The following is a 15580-nucleotide window of genomic DNA, read 5'->3' on the forward strand; positions in this document are numbered from 1 at the left end:
TAAATTTGTGGTTATTTATTTTTTGTTTGTTTATATATCTTTTCGTACCCCAGCCGGGCCTTAGACGTCGGCCGAAATTTTTTTTTTTTTGGAGTGTGGCGGCGAGAGTAAAATATTAAAATTATACGAAGACGATTAACTCGGATGGTGTAAGGTTGAGTCCTCTCTGGATGGGACGTCCCGCGATGGAAAAAGGTGTGCACGATTTCGACCCGGGACCGAACCCGTGGTTCTGGGCCAGCCCAGTAAACTGACGCCGAGTGGACGATATTCTTTTGATTAAAATTTAACTGCCAACGAAAAATGTGGCGCGCCTGCCCACGGTCGGGCAATAAACTTTACGAAAATTTCGCCGTGCGGTGAAACCGGCGGCCAGCTAAACTTACGTATTAAAAAATCCGAAAGACGGTTAATATTTTAACGGCGATGTCCGGCCGTTTTCTAAGATGCCGATCTGATATCCGGGGGATAAATTTGGGTGACGGTTAACCGTGATCGAATATAACGCCGTATAATAGAGAGGTTGCGGCCGACGTTTTCATCGCGAAAACGTGTACGTCGGACGTTCAGCGCCGCTTTCCTAAAGACCTGGAAGTTTGGCAATGGTGTTTGGGACGTCGAGCACGATTCCACTGACTATCCAAACACCATTGTCAAACTTTTAGGCTTATAGGAAAGCGGCGCTGAACGTCCGAAGTACACGTTTTCGCGATGAAAACGTCGGCCGCAACCTCTCTAATGTTCGTTCCTTATTTCCCAACTTGTAATTTTTTATGGCCTCGGCACATTTTTGGGGTTGTGCCTCGTTCTCTACTTTTTCATAAAATTATCGGCATTTCTACTTTAACTAGTTGGTCCGAATCCTGTGGCCCCGGCCGAAAATGGAAAACGAAAACTTGGCTTTCCGGGCCGTGGCGAGGGAAATTATCGGATCGGCCTACAATTTGAACCTCCGGCTTTTTTGCAAATTTAAATGTTTTCACCCTTCCCCCGCCCAAAAAAAAAACAAAAAAAAATCGGCCAAAAACTTGCGTTGTTTGATATATCGGGACGGGGTAAAGATTAAGAAACGAATATTGGCAGGGTAGTTCGGATGTTGGGACATCCGTACCATTAAATTTTGGCGGTCGAAGGTCGGGGAGACAAGGAGATAGGGGTGGTGGCGCCGACTTAATAACCGGTTTACGGTTTTTTATAAAACGCGTCTCTAACCCAAAATTAACCGTTTTGCCATTTTATAGTAGTTCAAAATATAAAGTTTTTACCACAGAATATCGTAGGATGGCGCCGGACTCAATTTTATTTATTTACTAGCTGCAAGGACCCGCTTCGCTGGGTTTTTATTTGTGGGCAAAAAGTAACGATAGTGAAGATTAATATAATTACATTATAGCTAATCTTACCCGTTTTCACAGAATGCAAGAATTAGGTCCCCTTGTTTCCATACTAATTACAGACCTGGTCCCGATTCTATTTCCGAACGTCTCCTGTTCACGTCCAGTCAAACAAACTATTTTCAACGTTTCTGGAACGTTTACAAATCGTTCTATAATCGAACCAATATTCGAATTTTATGTTCGAATCAAATTCGAACAAAACATTCGAAATAGAAAGCCACTTTCAACCACTTTCAGCCCCATATCTTCCGCACCCTTATAGCTATCGAGACGCAACCCCCATAGTGCACGAATGTAGACCACATACAAACACCATTCAAGGCGATGTGTAGTTTTGGCGGAAAAGTGAAATATAGGGACATACACGTACATTTATATATGTATAGATATAGATATAGATTATCGTTAATAACATAAAAGTTATTTTTCCAATAAAACACGATAACGCCGTTGGTTGATTTTTAAAACCGTTTAATTTACCTTTTTGTTGGCAAATGTAAAGTGGAACAAAAATTCACTATACCTTTAAAATGCAGTCTAGTTTACATCTGTCGAACGTTTTCGGTCTGATTCACAAACCTTCATCAGGATCGAATTATCAATCGAAATATATTTCAAATTTGCATAACGGAGATTCCAAACTGCACGTTCTTCTCGAATGCGCATGCTCATAAATATAATTTTATAATTTTAAAGTTGCCGCTTTCCATGCCGACGCTATTTTGTTCGATTCACGGAAACGAACAAAATAGCGTCAGAGTTAATTTTCGAGACAGCCCCCAACCCGTACAAGTTATTAAGGAACGACAAAGACAGCGTAAATAAAGAAAAAAGAGCGGGAGTGTACAAGATTCCGTACGAAAATCGTGAACTAGACATTAATAAAAGTTACATTAGTGTCACTAATAGAAACTTAGCAGTCAGATTAAAAGAACAAATAGAATATCGGCCAGGGATCTAACGCCGCAATACTATCGCAATTGGCGCCAGTTGAGGGCTCGGTGGTCAAATGGGACGAAGCGAGTATTATTAAACCAATACATTCGCCGACGTTGGCGATTTGCGCCGAAAAAATTGAAATATATAAGAGAAGATTGCGCGATGCGTGCATTAATTCTACAGATTGGGAAGGGTCGCCTTCGGCCTGGAAATACTTTATCAAACGATTAGACGGCTCTTAATTTAATGCCTCGATTTTAGTATTTTTTTTTTTTGCATAACTTCCATTTCATTCAATTTCTATATAACGATAAAAGATGCGAAACTTTTAAAGTTCTACTTCTTTAAAATAAAGTGTAAAAATCCCTCGGATTTGCCATAATTTTATATAAAATCTTACCGTCGACTATAATTAATAAAATACGCGTATTAAATACGTACCTCGGCCATTACCGTCCGTCGTAACGTTTGTTAAAAGCGCCGGAAACGACCGGCCAAGCGAGTAAACGGTTATCGGACACGGATATAAAACTGATTCTTTTCTTTGGTCGGTTATCCAAGCCGCGGCGCGTATTTAAAAATTATCCATAGCCATCGATCGGCTGCGATGTTCTTTCTTAATTCGTAAACGCGTAAGAGTCGTTTTCGGTTAAACATTTTTTCATTTGTGTCCTCCTACTTCTTTACCCGACCCACTGGGCGGCGGCAGGCCCGGGTTATCCGCCGCCCGTGGCCGACCGAACTAGCGCTAATCGTCGCGGGCGTGGTAAAATACAAGGCGATTTACTTTCCGTCGCTCCGTTTCCAGGAATTTTCCCCCAAGGCCGGGATATTCCTAACGGAGGGAGGAAATTTTACCGGTGGCTATTTCTTAGATTAATTTCCAGCTTTGCCCTCCGATCCAAAAAACTAAACGAAAGGAAAGAATTGCGCCATTTCTATTCCGTTTATCGGTTTCTCTTACCGGAAGTGGACGGACTGTTCGAAAGACTCTTCCCGGAATTTTAGATTGGTACCGAAGATGGAGAACCGGCGCCTTCCGTAATTTCCCTCCTACGCGCCTAGATTTAAGAAGGGCGTTTTTAAAAGACCGCGGTGCCATTTGACGTTATCGATATGGAACCGTTGCAGGGTGACGGACTGCGAGAACGGAGAGGACGAGAAGGGTTGCTTCGGCTGCGGAGACAAGATGGCCTGTTCTTCCGGAAGAGGCTGCTACTCCGGGGTGCAGCGGTGCAACTGGGTGGCCGAGTGCGGCGACGACTCCGACGAGATCAACTGCGGTGAGCTTCTTTTCTTTTTTTCCTTCCACCCGCCTCTTTCCCGCCGGACCCAGGCCGCGCCTTTCTTTTCCAGGACCCGAGCGCTGCAAGTCGGACGGGGGAGGCTTCCTGTGCGCCAACGGACGCTGCATCCGAGAGATTTGGAAGTGCGACCGGACGGACGACTGCGGCGACGGCTCCGACGAACGAAACTGTAAGCCACTTCGTCCCCCGCCCGGCGGTGGGCGGCCCCCGGGCTTCCTTTCCAAATACGCGGATATTCCCGTCCGGGGACCGCCCCCCGCTGCTTTTCTTCCCGCTTTAGTTACGTTGGGCGGAAGCGTAACCGAATTCTTGTGGGTGGCCCAGGCCTTCTTCCTTCGGCGGAGGAAAGCCGTCGGCCGATTTTGTCCGGCGCCCGAGGAAGTTGTTTGGTCGGCGGACTACTTGTGCCTTTTCTTTGCAGGTCTGAAGAACAGCGTGGTGTCGGCGGCGGTGATGGGCTCTCTGGTGTGCGGCCTGTTGCTGGTGGTGGCCGTGGGCTGCACCTGTCGCCTCTACTCCCTCAGACTGGTGGAACGTCGCGCCCTGGACCGGGAGACCCACATGTCGCGCTTCCTGCCGGAGGCGGTCCATCCCGAACCGCCCCCTTCCTACGCCTCTTCGGTGGGCTGGTACGGTCCCCGCCCTCCCGGCCGCCGGGTTCCGCCTCCGCCTCCTTCGGGAAGAAGGGCCGGGTCGGGGCGGCGCCGGCCCCGTCCCGCCTCTCCGCCCGGCCACCCGGGCAGGGAAGAGGAAGGGGCTTCGGTTCCGGCCGGCCACCCCGCCCGCCGGGAGGAGGCCAAGGGTTGTCCCCGCCGCCCGGCCCGGACGGAGGAGGAGGAGGAAGAGGGCGAAACGGCCGACTGGGACTACGGGTCGGAAGACGGACGGCCTCTGATGGCCGAGAGGTTCTGAGGTTATTTATAGAAGAGAAGCCATTTTATATTTGTATATATTTTAATAAAGCAGAGTTTATATTTATTTTCTTATTCCCGAAAGATTTATCGAACGGTTCCGTTCTTCCTCCCACCGCCTCTTAAATTTCCTACCGCCGACGGTTTTTGCAGGCGCGGCGCGGATCCCGGACGGTTTACGGTAATTACGGAAAGATACGGACCGGACGGACACCCCCCCGGGCGTCCGAAAGACGTACCGTACGTTGGGCCGGAGTGAGAGAAAACGGCGCGGCCGCCATTAGTGCGCGTGAGTGTTCGACCGGAAACGGCTGGGGCCAAAGGGAGCGCGCGCCGGATAATCCGACGTACAGTACGTAAGCCGGGGGAAGCGGAAAAAGCGACGCGACGATGGTGCCGGCCTATTCCGTCCTCGCTTATTGCCGGAAGGTTGGTAAACTTTTCACTGGCCGCCGACTAATCTGTAGAAATCGGTAGAATTGCATTCTTTCGTCTCCTCTCCCCACACTTTTCTATTACTTCCGCTTCCGGGAAGGATAAATACGGCCGTCCGCCGTAAAAAATGTATGTTATCTTTAGTCTCTATGTACTGTACAGTTTAGTCTTTACAGGGGGACGCCACAATGAGAACTCGCACCACCCGAAAACCTTGGCTACGATCGACGAAGATAATCATCACGCTGCCAGAAGTTTATTTACAAACAAAGTCAAAAGGATTTTTATGCCATCCAACACAGGCATTTCAAAACCTTTGTATACTTTTCAACAGAATAACGTGCACTTTACGATAACCAATGAGGTTTTGAATAATGGTCGCTCTAACGGTTTGCAAATTGGTTACGAACTCGCTTCACTAACTACATGGCTTACAGGCACGATCGGCGCTACAGTATGGGAAAACTGGGCATTTGCCCGGGGCGGTAAATATTCATAAATTTATATAAAATTTCGGGCGTATTTTTTAATATTTTTAATTTTTATTTATTTATACTTTCCGATCGGTTATATACCGATGGGAAAGTATTCCCTCGTAATTCCAGCCTTTTATTTTTCTGACGGAAACAATTCTTTTATAATATTGGCGAGAATGCCGAGCGAGCACTGGTTAAGTTTGGCCCGGGTTTTTATTTTCGAAAGGCGAGAGTACCATAGTCGAGGTAGAGTGGGCGGAAGTCGCCGGGCGGTACGGCTGGAATGGAACGGATCTACGGGTAAGCCGCTGTTCGATCTTATCTGAGAAAGATACGGTATAATCGAGAAGACTCGAAAGGCTAAAGGAGTAACAAAAATCACATCTGAGAAGTAAAGAACGTCGAAGAGCTGGTAACGGATCCGACGACGGAAGAACCCCGACAACTCGGCGCGATACGTTTTCTTCGGAAAGAGAGGCTATTAAAGATCTTTCGAAGAAGCGGGAGGATGTCGGAACGACGGTCTTAGAATGGCGTCCAAACCGGGTCGAGGTTAATAGGCTGGGGGATCTCTACGATGACCACGCTATTAATTACTTCCGAAAAATCCCGAAGAAGAGAGAAAAGCCATGGACGTTAGACGGATTCTTTAATCTCACAAACGAAAAAATGCCAGACTGCGTATATATGTATTTTTATTATTACATATAAATAAACCTAGTAAGAAAGTGTATATTCTTTTTATTTTTTGGAGTCTCCGGAACGAATTAATCAAATTGCCATAAAAACCTATGGTAAATCGATAATGGTTAACGAACAAAGTGTTAGAATGGATTATGTTCGTTAACCGATCACCCACTGTATTGTATATACTAAAACTAGTAGCCCGGGACGCCCCCTAGTGGGCGTTGTTTACAAATTTCTATGAAGCACGGTTCCTTTGACTTTTTTGTTCCTATCAATATGCTCTACAGCTCTGTTAAAGTCCCAATGGTAAGATTAGGTGAAGAGGTGGCGACCCCCCCCAAACTGTAGCCCTCTGTGCGAACAATAAAGGCAAAGGAACCATATTCCTACTCGCGACCCTTCGCGAGATATAAGCCCCTGAAATAATANATTTAAATAATAATTCAAATTGTTGATTTAATTTGAATGTTTGAAATATGACACACGATAGGGGCGCCTCTAGTGTCCGTTATCAAACGGTTACGGGACGGACGGACGGACGGAAGGACGAATACATGTTGAATGGGTTATATATATAGATAGCCGATTAGAAACTCCTTTAAAAATATAAATGGGGCTAAACACACACGATCGAAACAAACGAGCATTCGGTTATAATCGAGCGGGTAAAATTAACCAGAAACTATCAAATTTCTAATTTCAAACGTAATTTAACAACTTTAGTTATTTTAATAAACTTACTTTCAGTTGGCGAAACACTTGTCTCGAAAAGACCACTTTCGTTAATTACATGTAAAATATCAGTTTCGTCTCTCAAATCACATTCGAACAAAAAATGCTCCACGTGGCTCTCGACCGACGAAAGTCGATACGGTTTTTGCCGAAAATCTCCTTGTCCACTCGACCACTGATCCAATCTTTATTTACTCTTTGTTCCACTGTAGGGATAAACATTCGTGTTATTCTACCCTTAACTTCCATATCCCGTCTACTCTGTCCTTATGCTAATAATTCTTTCTTTATATTATATTTAATAAAATAATACCATTTCCATATCAATTGGTAAACAATTAGTCGATATTTGGAGAGCGGGAGTAGTTATTGCTCTCTATCCTTTTGACGTCATTATCGACGCAACACTGAGTTTTCGTAAACCTATCTAGATAATATTTTTTAATAGAGTTCCGCCATACGTTTACATCATATACCGGGGGTGGGCAAGCGCGAGTTCGGTGGGGGCCGCAGTTCTCTACTTTTTTATTCTGTACCGCCATTTTATTATATAATATAAAAATAATATAAAACAAATATTGAATTTTTTTAATAAATTGTGGAAATAATAATAAAAAGCAGAAATTAACGCTTTCGGCCTCGTCTGCCATATACCAATATTGATATCGCTAATCCTCTATAAATAATTTCGATAACTTCCTTTTTTCCCCGCAACGGTTCTCAATCCGTAAAAACAATACACGTATTCAACGTGTGGAGTAATATTTAAGCATTCTCCATTACGTATACGCGATTACTTTATAAATGTACTACGAATGTATGTCTCTTTAATCGGAATGACTATCGTTACAGCTTTCGGGTTAGACACTTCTTTTATTATGTATTATTATTAGTATGTATTCTCTCGAAAATCTTTTTAATATTACTACACTACGTGTAATTAACCCGTAAAACGGTTATTATAATTACAGTTACTCCAAAGTTATGTTGTAGAAAATACACATCGTTTAAAAGATGCTCATAAAATATAAGTACTGTATATCTGTTGAAAAATATAAAAGTGGGTATGTATTGTATTATATTGTTATTTTATTAGAATACGTGATGTTATTGAAGGAAAAAAAAATATAAAAATATTAATAGGCTTTCCTAATGAATGTTTGGAAAGTGTATTTTTGGTGTTTTTAATGGCTGTATTCAAAAATCTTTCCAATGTTACCCGTTATACACCGTGGTTTTAGAAGACAGAACCATATGTATAAGTTTGACAATTTTAAGTATGATAGTTTTATGTCAGTAAATATGACCTACACGCCAGAAATTGTCACGTTACTAATTTGTAGTATTGCGCTGAAGAGGGGCTTAGCATTTATATCATAGCGAAATGCGTATGAGAAAATCAAGTGTCTAACCCGAAAGCTGTAACGATAGTCTACCGAACTTAATAGTCATTCCGATTAAAGAGACATACAGTACATTGATAGAACGTAATAACAGCTACAATAAGTGATATTTAGAAGTATTTTATAAATGTAACTTATTCAATTTAATAACGGGCGGTCGTGTTTCGCCAGACGCCTTTTCAATAACGTACACATACAATACTCCGCAGACAAAACTATCTTATTAGACTTCAACCGTTCATTAAGAATCTTTACAGCAGATTGCGACTTTTCCTCTCTTTACGGCTATCCGCGGGTATCGACCACACCAAACCGTCTGCATACGCGGGACCAACAATTCCAAAGTTTCTCGATATCGGCAAACATCCATCAAAAAATAAATTTCACGATAAAGTCCCGAGACCGACCCCGAGGGCATTCTTATATGCTTTATATTGATGCCTTCAACTAACGCCATCTTTCTATTCTCGAAATAATCAAGAATTACATAATACCGACTACTGCTTCGGAGGACACGGAATCCGTCCCATTCTGGGCCTGGCCGAACCCTTAATGAGCCGACTAAAAGAGACCCTCAGGGCGGAGTATAAAAAAAACGGTAACATTCCAGAATGAAATTCGTTATATCGAGGGTGTACCGTATGTATATTTTTCTGACAAGTTTCTATTACTACAAAACCGTTTTTATAACGGTTAACTTAATGTATTTTTTTTGAACTTTTTAGTTCTGTAACGTTTTCCCAGCTCTTACAATAGTCTTGCCTTATACGTCATCGTTCCGAGCTGTTTGCTTCGTTCACCGGTGGAGGAAAGCGCGTATCGTAAACAAATCCTCCTGTTACCCTTCGCTATCGTGTAGGTGCGTTAGTGAAGAAACGCAATGAAAAACCCGTCGTCTATTATCTCGTCTTTCTGCGTGATTTTTGCGATAACGCCTACTGTTACTCGACACTTTTACCCGCACGCACGGTACTCCGCAGCTGGAAGTGTGTTGCCAATGTTTCGTAATCGACAAATCAAACGAACGTACTTCTCTACGTAATATTGCGCATTTACTTTAAGAGACTACTTTCTACGTCGTACAGTAGAAGGTATTAGTGTAGTAAACGTATTTCGTACGTTTCTAAATTCAACACTTAGGCCTATATCACCGGGAGTGTATACTGTATCGTGCATATATATAGTTTACGATATATACGAATTAAATGTATTTTCGTCGGATAATAAAACTATGATTTTATGTTAAAATAACAAGGATAAAACTAAATACAATTATATTATTTCTGATTAACACAAAATATCACATTCTTTTATTTTATTTGCGTAATTGTAAAATGAATTTTGTTTAAATAATAATTTATTTCATTTAAAAAGATAACGACGAAATTTTATCAATGTACGGCATTGCTGCTAAAACGAAAGTGTGATCGGGGACAAATCCCATTGGTCCATCGGTTTGTTTTAAAAGGTGCAAGTCACCTTTCGTGCTGGCATTTTGTCGCTAGCCGTCTACGACTGTTTCGTTATTAGCCTGCCTGATCCGAATACGTGTAACTCTCTAAATGAAAAATGTAATAAGAAGTACTACATTCCAGGTAATATACGATTACTGTAAACTCTGGACACGAAAGATAGGTTAGTCGAAACTTATATAACCTTAAAAATAGATGTTATTTAATCAAGAACGTTTTATGGTACTCTTTGTCATTATTTTTCTTCGTTCAAATAAATATAGTTTTTATATATATAATTTCGTCTCCGAATCAACATCCCCTCTTTACCACTCGAATTACGTAGGAAATAAGACATTCCTCTAAAGCCAGTTACAACGCGATACGAAATAATTATTGTAATTGGTGTCGGGCTTCTGACGTAGACAGAGATTATACCGTCTCTTAGGGTGCGTTTACTTCTAGGCACGCTCGACCCGAATACTTTTGTCCGAGCGCCGCGCTGGTCGGCATTTACTTTAGAGTCGTGCGACGTCATTTTTAACGGAATTAGTAAGCTGGGAGCGCCCAAGGACTATATACTTTAAAGTCCTTGGGGAGCGTCGTTGGGCTTTGCGCTAATTCAATATGGCCGCTCCCGTGAAAAAATTACTTTCGGTACAAAGTAATGAAAATGGAATTATTTTTGGAAAAATAAACGTCAGAAAATATTTTTATTGGTAAATTTCGATTATTTGTTGTATAAAATATTTACCATGATCTTTTTTTATTGTCAGGTTCAATAAGTTTAGATGGCTTTTTTCATAAACACAATGCGAAGAAAATTAAGTTGGATTCGTTGTTTATGATTAAAAGTGAAATTTACATTACGCGCGTTTGGAATCTTCGAGTGTTATGTTCGGAACATTAAATAAATCGTAAAGAAAAGAACAGCATTAATAATAATAACAATAGTAATAATAAATTACATAAGTTTGTATACTCGAATGAATTTTTACTTACACGTGGGAAATGACTTCTCGAGAAATTGTATCGTTTCAATACCATTTTCTCGTTACAAACTAAACTTATACGATGACAGAGTAATACTTATTTCTATCGAAATAAGCCGCTGCTTTTTCGGTTCCAGTCTTAATAGCCACACGCTTTCCACCAATAGAGCCTGTAATTCCAGGAAAACCGTATTGGGTATAAAAAATTCCATTATTCTTACAACATCCCGCTGCGATGGCCGAGAGATTATTTTTTTTTTCATTTTCATTTAACGCTAAGAGAGAATTAACAACCTTATTTAAAATATTCCACGCATATTAAAACGATGGCCAATACCCTTAGATAAAAGAAAGAAAAGTTTTGTATTTAATATCAATTATACGTTGATTTTAAACTCGGTTTAGTTACACCGTAAAAGAGCAACGTCACATCTATTCACTGGGTAAAACAATTGCATTAAATATGTATTATATATATGAGTAATCTGTTATTCTTTTATATACTGCATCTAATTTCATATATTACTTCGTATAAACAAACCCGAGCGATTCTTGATTTGCTAATGTCCATAGACGGCGTAAAAGCTACTTTCGAAGAGACACGGGTCGTCTTCCAGAGGAAGTAATTTTTCTGTGTCTAAAAGGAGACTTTCAAAAGATTCTCTCGTAAGTCTAAGGTGATGTTTAAAATCGGTTGGATTATAAAAGGGTACAGTCTATCTTTTTTATTTCATCTCTCTTTTCTTTTTTCTTCTTTCAATTTTTTCCACAATAAGATGATTTTCGTCGGATCCGGAATCAAGAAATTCTATCCGTAACGTAACATTTAAAATAGCGGCTTCGACAATATTATTTGCGGGAAACCGCCATATTTCTTGTTAGCGTTGGCCTTTACTTTCGAACTGGACACGTAAGCGCGAATACGAACTGTACGCTAATGACGTCACTTCGGTGTTGGGAAGCGGCGCTACTAGAGAAGTTGCGGCCGACGTTTTCATCGCGAAAACGTGTACGTCGGACGTTCAGCGCCGCCTTCCTGTAAGCCTAAAAGTTTGACAATGGTGTTTGGAATGTCGAGCATGATTCCATTGACTATCCAAACACCATTGTCAAACTTCTAGGCGTACATGAAAGCGGCGCTGAACGTCCGACGTACACGTTTTCGCGATGAAAACGTCGGCAGCAACCTCTCTATTAGCCGAGAAGTAAACGCAGCCTTAGTCTTAACCTTAAACTTAAACCATCCTGTACAAAGAGAGCCCCGTTCTCACTCTCGAAGTTTAGGCTGCTTCAACCCTTCAATCTCACATTTACGTTTTAATGTTTGTTACATTAAAGTATTTGATTTATATCGGACGAAAAGGGTTTATCACACCGAGTGATCGATCTAACACGTGTTAAAAATTCTTTACTCCTCTACTGTACACAATTTAATTAAATAATGTGGATTGGGAACTCGGTGTGATAAACTTTTACGTTAGANACGTTAGATAATCTTCGTAAATATAAATCAAATACTATAATATAATATAGTAGAGGGGTTAGAAGTACTGTACGAAATAATCTAATAAACTTAACATTTGCTGTTATATTTTGCCCAGGAAACGCCGGGCTCATCTGCTAGTATAATATATAATCTACTTATATGTTATATCATATCATATAAATCTATTTCTTAGTTAATAACTCGTAAGATAAATTTTACTTATAAGTTACTTTGCGAGTGGTATATTCTTTTCTTTGACAACAACTAAATCATTATACCGTAGGTTTCTCGTAAAGTTCAAAGTATAAGTTCCACGCAATTAAATAAGTAATAGCGTAAATTGTTTAATTCAAAATGCGCCGTCTTAATATCCGAAATGATACACTTAATTTGATTTTCGGGTATATTTTCCCGACGATCGGCGGGAGATGGAATTAGAAAATCAAAGCGCGACGCTGATCCTTGGGTATTTTCTTACGCACCACCTAAAAAATGCGGAAAGGCTCCACTCGTAAAGTTTGAAAAGACGATGCGAGTTGCGCCTCGAGTTACGAACCCGCAACACGATAATTCTACAATATTCGATGAAGATTTCAGTATTTGATGAGTTAAAAAGCATATTATTAAAAAAGAATAAATACTTTAAATTAATCAATTTCCATAGAAAATTAGATAAGAATAGAAAAGAAAAATTTAAAGATGGCCAAAATGATAAGAAACATTTAGAGAGGATTAACCGCTAGCCTGCCCGCATTTCTCGAAAATCGTTGTGTTTTAAAAAATGCCCCGATGAAACAGTACATACAACATTAGAATTAAGATTTAGCCGTGGTTCAAAAAGTTATGACAGTTTACTCGAATGCCATCTGCCTTATCCGTCTTAAAGAACCTGACGTAAAATTTGAAAGTCGGATAGTGTACAAAGTATTTGATTTTTTAAAAATAAAAGTTGTTGGTAGGGAAACGGATAAAGAAACGCCATGCGTTTTAATTTTGGATGATTATGACCAGTACTAATACATATTATGGTGAAGTAACGTTACAAAATCACGCTGTCTTGGCTACTCGTTCAATAGTCTTTACGTTAAGTGGTATATTTACCAGGTGGAAACAGATTGTTGCATACTTTTGTACTAGCAAATGAATAGATTGTTGTTTTAAAAAATATAATATAGTGAAGATGTGGGATTAATTGTCTAACATCTTCACTTATACCTAATATCTGATATGGATCTATAAATCGGGCCATGTCAAAAGCCTTTGGCATCGTTGGTGGAAAATTCGGTAAATGTGTATATTATATTCCACACCCGTATCGTTCGGAAGATTGAATTTATTGCCGATCCAGTGCATTTTTTTAAATATTTATTTTTGCAACGATATAAATATGTACAGGTATACCTCGCCTTACGTCGTTAATTGGTTCCAGGAAAACGACTTAACTCGAAAAACGACGTAAGTCGAATTTACATGTCTCCGAATCTACTTGTCACTAGGCTAAACCATAAATTACTATTCCCAGTTCTGTATTTTATTTATTAATGCATTTTTAATAATATATGGTTAACAAGAATCTATTTTAAGCTTATAAACAAATAAATTTTAGTTTTTAATATAGTGCAGAAAAAAGTATTCTAAATTTACGAATGCGTGTACTGTAAATACAGAACATACTCGTATATATTTTAATATGATTTTATGTGCTTTAAACGTTTTTCTAGTGATATTACGACTTCAATATTTGTGGTGGACAGACGTAAAGTCGAATAAAATGACTTAAACTTGATTTTTATTTTTCCATATACTTTTTTGACAAACGACGTATAATCGGGAACGACGTAACTCGAAACGACGTAAGTCGAGGTATGCCTGTACCATAGAATTATATAAAAGGTAACGAATCGAAGGAAAACAATAATTTCTTTTATAACTTTAAAAATAAATGACCCAGTGAATAGGCGGGACGACGGGATAGATACTTTTGTTCTCCGACACTTTTCGTGTCATTTTAGAACATAACATAAAATAACTTTAATTATTATTCGGGTTGTCACTGGTCGCGTCGTGTATACATGTTCATCATAAACAAATTCCAAAAATGATTAAATAGTAGAGGAGAAGGTGGTATTATGGAACCCCAATTACATTTTAGTGAATTGTAAACAAGGTATCATAACTACACTCATATTTTTTGTGCGAAAAGTACTGGTAACTATTAAACTAAATGTTCCTAATTGGATTTTTCGCTAGCGTAACTATAAGTATGGTTTTTAAAGGCTTCCGTACAAAAAGTCAGAAAGTAGGCTTAGAGAAAATCGGGTGGTAATACGGAACCTTACAGTATATTTTCAAAAAATGCTTTAATGTAGCCAAAAACAAATAGGAAAGTACAAAAAATGTTAAATAATTACAAAATTATTTACTCCAATGTATTTATCGCAAGAATGCTTTTATAATAGAAAAATATGACCTCCATCAACAGTATATATTCCAGCAGCACTTTTTCGATATTCTCAGGAAGAATTGACTTTCTACCTAGTGTCTTTTTCACAAATTGCTCCGGACGAATGTCCGCTCGCAAAGAGAGAGTTCGGAGGAGTTGAGTTCCATATTACTGTAAAAGCACCAATGGGGTCGCCATCTCCAATTAACTTATGTATGTCAAGACTAAAATTTAAAAAACGTGAACATCGCGCAGATTAATATGTACCCCTAAGTCTCTGGAACGGAATACGTGCACCGGTGAACCTACAACTACACGATTTATATTTTAAAAATAATTAAATTCACTTAACATTCAAAACTTGCGAATTTTGAAAAAACAAATTTGCTGATTAAATACGGGCAACCGTTTAACCGAAGTAAAACGGATTTTCCCCTCGCTATGAATGTCTTCCTAGTTCGGTTCGGCCACAATCCGCTACAGTTTGCCTTTATTATCGGTTCGAAATGGGGTGGTTCCATAATACCCGCAGTGTTCCATAATACCACCTTTTCCTCTATAGTAAATAAACAAATAATAATAGTAAAACATAATTCTAAAATCGAAAACGACATTTAAACAAGCGCTAGATTACTTCCGTTTTCCGAACTAAGTATAGTATGTAGCTGCGGCTAAATAAGCAGTTTGGAATAGACACGGCGGCCATTCGCGTAACCACTCTCTAGGCCCGACTCGTTGGCAACGTTTTTCCACCTTACATTCTAGTAAGTTGACCGTTCGACATTTACAATGTTGCCAAACCAAAAACTTTACTAAAAATATTGGCGATGTAACACGGAATGAAAATAAAATTCGGATACACTCGTTGCTTCAAAAACATCGCAGAAAAAAGAAAGTGGTACGCAAACTTTACTTTTGATC

At 39.8% G+C, this 15580-nt stretch overlaps 1 protein-coding gene across 1 annotated transcript; it reads left to right on the forward strand.

Moving 5' to 3' along the window:
- Positions 1–3446: 3446 nt before the first annotated feature.
- On the forward strand, positions 3447–4605 carry LOC111642105 (low-density lipoprotein receptor-related protein 12-like). Its single transcript, XM_023388383.1, has 3 exons — positions 3447–3619; positions 3693–3812; positions 4065–4605. The coding sequence occupies exons 1-3, from the start codon at positions 3526–3528 to the stop codon at positions 4553–4555; spliced, it is 705 nt and encodes a 234-aa protein (XP_023244151.1). The 5' UTR covers positions 3447–3525; the 3' UTR covers positions 4556–4605.
- Positions 4606–15580: the final 10975 nt, after the last annotated feature.

Source organism: Centruroides sculpturatus, unplaced genomic scaffold (genome assembly GCF_000671375.1).
Source record: "Centruroides sculpturatus isolate CEXI.00-Female unplaced genomic scaffold, Cexi_2.0 scaffold1662, whole genome shotgun sequence".
NCBI classification, from domain to species: Eukaryota; Metazoa; Arthropoda; class Arachnida; order Scorpiones; family Buthidae; genus Centruroides; species Centruroides sculpturatus.